This window comes from Elephantulus edwardii, unplaced genomic scaffold, assembly GCF_000299155.1.
Source record: "Elephantulus edwardii isolate Elephantulus edwardi_28Jun2011 unplaced genomic scaffold, EleEdw1.0 scaffold00273, whole genome shotgun sequence".
In the NCBI taxonomy this organism is placed as follows: domain Eukaryota; kingdom Metazoa; phylum Chordata; class Mammalia; order Macroscelidea; family Macroscelididae; genus Elephantulus; species Elephantulus edwardii.
Window position 1 is genome coordinate 443,376 of NW_006400023.1, and position 7,114 is coordinate 450,489.

The window sequence follows — 7,114 nt, forward strand, 5'->3', positions numbered from 1 at the left end:
AGCTCACAGGGCAGACAGGTGCTGAGACCAGCATTAAAGCCTCTGATCACGGCCTCTAGTCACAGAGAGCTTCTCCTTCCCATTCGTAAAATGTGTTATGTAGGAAAGGACAGAGGGAAACACAGAGCTGAAGCTTTATGAGGAAAGGGCTTCGAAGCAGCCATGCTACTCAGGACACAGCGGAGGCTCATCTGTAGCCTCTTGCCATCGAGAGTTACTTTTTGTCTTTTCCCAGCTAATTTCAGAAATGCCTCAGTTACTTCAGAACATAAATGGAATCATTGAGGCCTTCACTCGCTATGCCAAGACGGACGGGGACTGCAAGGCGCTGACGCGAGGGGAACTGAAAAGACTCTTGGAGAATGAGTTTGCTGAGGTCATCGTGGTAAGACCTACCTGCTGAGTGGGGTGGAGAAGCGGTGGAACAGGAGAGAGTGTTCACCTGCAGATACTTTCCCTCAGGAATCCAGGGCCGCAACCAAACCCAGGCCTACCTGCAGGCAGAGAGAGAGAAGGCCAAGGAGAAGCAATCAAAGGAATGAGTAGGGTCTGGCCCTTAGAGAAAAATAACTTTAATTAACTCCAAATTGAAGAAATGTAGAGGGGCTCTCAAAGGAGAGCTCAAAAGGAAAAGAGCCTGCTAGAATGTTCTAGCAATGAGGAAAGTGTTTGCTGCTGTTTTTAAAACTGCAGTTAACATTTCCAAAGTCTATATGAAATTTGCTCATTCTTTAATAAACACCCATTAAAAGCGAGCTCTGTGCTGGGTTACTGTTGTTGTTGTTATTAGGTGCCATCATGTCAAGTATGACTTGTAGTGACACCTTGTCCGATCCTATGGCATCCTCACCATGTCTTAGGCCTCACTTAGTCTGCTGCTGCACTCACTGTATCAGTCTAACCCCTTGGGTCTGCCTCTCTCTCTCCACAACCCTCCACCTTTCCAACCATGATATCCCATTCCAAGGAATAGCCTCTCCTAGCAACGTGCCCAAAATATGTGAGATGAAGTTTTATCTTCTTGCCTCTAAGAAGTACTCTGGCTGCACTCTTCCAAAAACATTTTTTTTGGGGCTGTTTTGTTCATCCTTGGGATATCCAATGCTCTTACCCAACAGCACAACTCAAAGGCATCAATTCTTCTTCTGTAATTTTTAGTCACTGTCCAGCTTTCAGATACATAGCTCCAATTTATTAGGTAGCTAATCACAGGGGAAATTAAGCTTTGTTCCTGGCACACTTGTACCATGGTCCTTTATTCCTTTTCCCCGCCTTGCTTGACTTCGAGTTCCTATTTAAAGCAACCAGGAAAATGACGGCCTTGGCTACAGGGACGTAAGGACGCAGGATGCTGACTGTGCATACACCACACAACCTTGCACCTCAGGAACCACCACAGACACACCCTTCCCCCAGTCTTAGAGGAGACACCCAAGCCTCAGGGCAGACCCTACACCACTGCTCTGGGGTCACATCACTGTGCTTCTCTTTGACTTGTTAGAGAGACTACTTCTGCAGTCTTGGGGTGCAAAGGTGTCAAGGACAGACCAAGGAAGAAAGACCAGTCAGAATACTCAAGACAGCAGCATTGTTCAATCTTCACAATATATTTATCCAGCTAGTAGGAGCAGCATCCACTTCCTAAATAACTTGCCTCCAGAAACTCTATGAACTTTGATAGGTGTTGATAGTTGTAGAAAGGCTTCAGGCCTTTTGTCCATAGGGTCGCTAGGAGTTGTGCTTGACTTGAAGACAAACAACAACAACCACCCTGTAGGTCAGGAATTATGCCAGACTCAAAACATGCAAAATAAGAGGGTTTTAACCATTCCCCCACTAGCTGGAAGGTTGGTAGTGTGAACCCATTCAGACAATCTCAGAAGACAGGATGGCAACAGCAGCTGTACTCCACACATGAGTGGGCATAAACTTGGTGAGAACCATCCCCACCCCTGAGGGACAGAGACAGGCCTGAAAGAAACCCAACTCCCCCTGTGGTGTCGCTACACATGTGCAGTGTGTGGTAGGGCTGGAGGTGGCTGGCTCCCTCTCCCCGGTGCCTGAGGGGTCTGGAGTAGAGTGGAGCTGGCCTTCCCTCAGGGGAAGGGCACTGACTCAGCCTCGTCTGCTCCTCAGAAACCCTACGACCCAGCCACTGTGGACAAAGTCCTGCGCCTGCTGGATGAAGATCACACAGGGACTGTGGAATTCAAGGAGTTCCTGGTACTGACGTTTAAAGTTGCCCAGGCCTGTTTCAAGACCCTGAGCGAGAGTCCCGAGGGACCTTGTGGATCTCAGGAGTCTAGAAGCCACCACCATGAGACCTCACAAGAACTGAGGGAGGGACAGAAAAGTTGCACTGAAGTGGGAGGGCCTGGGAGAGGTCAGCTCCACGAGGGGAGTAGCCACGGACAGAGTAAGCAGGCTTCCACAGGGCAAGGCATCAGCTCTACTCAGGACAGTCGCCATGACAGGCAATCTGAGGTCCAGACACAAGCGGGAACGATCCGGGAGACACAAGAGACCAGACACTCAGAGTGGAGCCAAACAACAGAAGACAAGAATCAGACCAGAACAGGGCAGTCAGAGAGGCCATCCCAGACCTCAGGACAGGACAGAGCACACCAGACCAGTGGGACAGTGGCTGGAACTGTAACTCAGACCCAGACAGGTGCTATCCAAACCCCAGGTCAGAACAGCAGCCATCAGACAGGGAGCAGTGGCACCCAGCCACGGGAGTCCACAAGTGCCCAGACAGGAGGGGCTCAGATCCAAGGTCAGCACAGGAGCCAGACCAGCCAGGCAGTATCAGGGGGAAACATTCAGACCCCAGCAGGGTCTCAAAATCAGACTGTGCAACAAGACAGGAACCGTCAGACAGGAAACACCAGTATCCACTCACAGGAGTCCAGTTACAGTCAGACTAGGGAAATCCATGGTCAGAACAGGATCCAGACCAGTCAAACAGTGACAGGAGGACATGTTCAGACAGGGTCACAAATCCAGACCCCTGATCATCATGAGAACCGACAGACAGGAAGTTCCAACACCCAGTCACAGGGATCCACTGGTGGCCAGACCCAAGGGATTGAGACCCAAGGCCAAGACAGGAGCCAGATGGGCCAGGTGATAACAGGAGGACACATTCAGACCCAGGAAGAGTCACAAACCCAGGTGCACCCCCAGCCCATGGAGCAGAGCTGGAACCAGACAGGAAGTCACCCAGGAGCTAGAGAGCAGGGACAGAACCAGACACAGTCAGACATTGGTCAAGGAGAGACACAAGAGAGAAATGTTGAGGCAGGAGAGACCGTGCAGGGAGGAGAGGCTCAAAGTGGGGCAAGTGCTCTGACAGACGGGGAGAGAGAGGGGGAGTCCCAGCCCACAGGTTCCCCAGTGGTTCATGAGGAATGGGTGGATGACCATTCAAGGGAGATAGTGGTCCGAAGGCAGGACCAGAGCAGCTCGCACACCAGCACGTCTTCTGCTCAAGGAGGAGAGGCAACCCAGCCTGAAGGTACACGAGGGATCACAGCTAAAGGCCTGTATTCCTACTTCAAAAGCAGCAAGCAGTGAGTTCCTGTTCCTGGAGCCCAATTCCAAGAGAAGATACCTGGAGAGGGCCTGCTTATCCTGCCCTGGCCAGTTTGGTTGGCACATCCTTGGACATCAGCTTTTAATCATGGTGATCCCATGTAGGTCTTTCTCAAGGAGAAAAGTGGTTTCTGCAAGACGCTTTTAATCCTAACCTCCTCTCTTACCTGCTTTCCTATGAAGATATTCTCAAGAGCTAGAAGACATGAGACAAGGTATCCTTCCATGCCAATTCTCCTCGGCTTTGGAAAGTTTCAGAGCTACTTGGAGAATTCTGCCATCTATCTATTGTCCCATTTCTCTTAATGCAGAAATAAAAATTCTTCTAAGTGTTTCATTCAATCACCAATTTTATGGGCATTCTGGGTTAAGGGCCATAAGGTTATGATGACAAACTGGGCATAGTCCCTCCTCTTAAGAAAACATTGTAAGAGTTTTTAAGAGTTAACAAAGTCAAAGAAAGGAGATGTCCTATTTAACACCTAGCAGATATGGGTGAGGAAAGCTTTCATCCTGAGAGAGAGAGAGAAATATTACTGAAAAACTTAAAGTAAAAGTAAATAATAATGTTGTTTGTTGCTGTTGTTAGGCACCATTGAGTCGAGTACGACCCATAGCGACCCTATAAACAAAAGATCTAAACCCTGGCCTGCTGCGCCATCCTTACACTTCCTGACACACAAGAGCCCATTGTAACAGTCACTATGTAAATCCACCTGGTTGAGGGTCTTCCTCTCCTTCGCCGACCCTCCACCCTTCCCAACATCATGTCCCTCTCCAAGGAATAGCACCTCCTGGGAACATGTCCCAAGTATGTGAGGCAAGGCCTCATCATTCTTGCCTCCAAAGAGTGTTCTGGCTGCACCATCTCCAAGACATATCTGTTCGTTCTCTTGGCTGTCCATGGGATGTTCAGTGCTCTTCTCCAACAACATAGCTCAAAGACGTCAATTCTTTTCCTACCGTCCTTATTCATTGTCCAAGTCTCAGATGCATAACTAGTAATTGGAGTGACCATGGCCCGAATCAGATGCACCTTAGTCCTCAAACTGACATCACTATTTCTTAATAACTCAGAAAGGTCCCTAACTGCACATTTTCCAAGTGCAGTACATCTCCTTATTTCCTAACTGCTTATTTCCAAGGGTGTTAATTTTAGATCCAAGCACGATGAAGCTGTTGACAATTTCAATCTGCTTTCCATCCAGCATGACACTGCCTATTAGTACAATGCTAAGAATCTTTGTTTTCTTTATATTGAGACACAATTCATATTGAAGTTTGCATTCCCTTTATATTCTGCAACAAGTTCTTCAATTCCTCTTTATTTTCAGCAAGTAAGATTGTTTCATCTGCATAATGCAGGTTATTTACATTTCAAAACTTTGAGAAAAAGGCGTTTAGATATGTTTCTGTAGAGCACAGCTACATGGCTTCTAAGGAAAATTCACAATATTAACTACACATGCTAATAGAAGTTAAAAATATCCTAATTATATTTGCAATTTGAAAAACACCAACAAAGATGACAAATTAAAGTATAAGAAATCAATAAAGTATAAACAGTAATTCAGAGAGTTCTGGTGACCTAATGGTGAGAAGCTGTGTAATCCCAAAGATATACAATTTGAGTCTACCAGCTGCTCTGCAGGAGAAAGATGGGCAATATCCTCCTGTGTGATTTAGAACCTCTGAAAAGCTGCTGGGGAGGTCAGCTACGAGTCAGTTCCAACTTAACTGCACACAATACAACAACAACAAACAAATTAATGATTCAGAAAAGAAGTACAATAAAATAAGTAACTAGCTAGGTAATTGGAATTAACAAAGTCACCAGACCACTAAATAACCTCTTTTTAAAAATAAAAATGGTGTGATCAAAAAGCATAAATACACAAAATAAGAAATAAATACAAACATTCACAGAGCTTTGGGAGGTTATAAGAAATATTATCCACAAAGAATGCAAAAGGTCATTTTTTTAAGGAAAAAAAAAAGGAAGGAGACAAGACGGAGATGGTTGTTGGAACAGTCTCTGAATACTGCACCTGAACGCACCAAGAGGCCAAAGCAAAGGGAAGAAATCAGGAAGATAAGAAGCTGAACAGAAGATTTCAAAGAGCAGCTTCAGAGACAAAGTATTATAATGAAATGTGCAAAGAGCTGGAGTCAGAATATAAAAATGGACAAACTGACTCAGCATTTCTTAAAATGAAGGAACTGGAAAATAAATTCAAACCTCTAATTGCAATATTTAAGGACACTATAGTCAAAAAATGGTCCAGGAAGCATCAAAAGAAGATGGAGTACACAGAGTCACTGCACCAAAAAGAATTGGCTGACATAGAAGAATTTCATGAAACTACATATGACCAAGTGGCAATGGTGATGGAGGAAGATATCATGCTGTTTTGAAGGACTTGGCAAAAAACAAGGTCCCTGGAATTGACGGCATACCAACTGACATATTTCAACAAAGAGATGTGGGCCTGGATGTGCTCACCCAGCTGTGCCAAGAAACCACCTGGCCAATTGACTAGAAGAGATGCATATTTATTTCCATTCCAAAAAAAATAATTTGTTCCCAACAGAGTATGGAAATAATCTAACAATATCACGAAGACCACACTCAAGCAAAATGCTGTTGAAGATCATCCAAAAAAACTGAAGCAGTACATTGACAGAGAACTACCAAAAATACAAGCCAGGTTTAGAAGACGCTGTGGCTCTAGGGTTTTCATCACAAATGTCAGATGGATCATGGCTGAAAGCAGAGAGTGTGTACAACAGATTGTGGCCAACCCTAGGAAGAATGGGAATCCCAGAACACCTGATTCTGCTCATGTGAAACCTATACTTGGACGAGGAGGCAGTCGTAAGAACACAGCAAGGGAACACTGCATGGTTTAAATTCAGGAAAGTCATATGTCAGGGATTAGTCCTGTCTCCATACTTTCTCAATTTATACACAGAACAGATCATTCATGAGACTGGACTTTACGAGCAAGAATGTGGCATTAGGAGGAAAACTCATCAACAGCCTATGTTATGCTAATGTCACAACTTTGCTGAAACTGAGGAGGACCTAAAGCACTGGCTGCAGAGGGTCAAGGATTATAGACTGCAACATGGATTGAAGCTCAATATCAAGGAAGCTAAGATTCTCACCACTGGGCCAATTGACAGCATCATGATAGATGGAAAAGAGATTGAAATTGTTAACAATTTAAATGTGCTTGGTTCCACAATCAACACTCTTAGCACCAGCAGTCAGGAAATCAAAAGACCAACTGCATTAGGAAAATCTGCTGTTGGGGACTTTGCCAGAGTGTTAAAGAGCAGTGATGTCAGTCTAGAGACTAAGGTGCACCTGATTCAGACCATGGTCTTTGCAATTACTTGTTGTGCATCAAAGAGCTGGACAATGACCAAAGATAACAGAAGAAGAATTGATGCCTTTGAGTTGTGGTGCTGGAGAAGAGTATTGAACATACCATGGACTACTAAGAGAACTAACATG

At 45.3% G+C, this 7,114-nt stretch overlaps 1 protein-coding gene across 1 annotated transcript; it reads left to right on the forward strand.

Annotated features, from left to right (window-relative positions):
• Positions 1-247: 247 nt before the first annotated feature.
• On the forward strand, positions 248-3,576 carry CRNN (cornulin). Its single transcript, XM_006900134.1, has 2 exons — positions 248-385; positions 2,137-3,576. The coding sequence occupies exons 1-2, from the start codon at positions 248-250 to the stop codon at positions 3,574-3,576; spliced, it is 1,578 nt and encodes a 525-aa protein (XP_006900196.1).
• Positions 3,577-7,114: the final 3,538 nt, after the last annotated feature.

What these genes read in the sequence shown, in the direction of transcription:
- CRNN (XM_006900134.1), top strand. Translation starts at nt 248, where the DNA reads ATGCCTCAGTTACTTCAGAACATAAATGGAATCATTGAGGCCTTCACT. An exon ending in AGTTTGCTGAGGTCATCGTG is followed by an intron (nt 386 to 2,136) that starts GTAAGACCTACC and finishes TCTGCTCCTCAG; the next exon opens with AAACCCTACGACCCAGCCAC.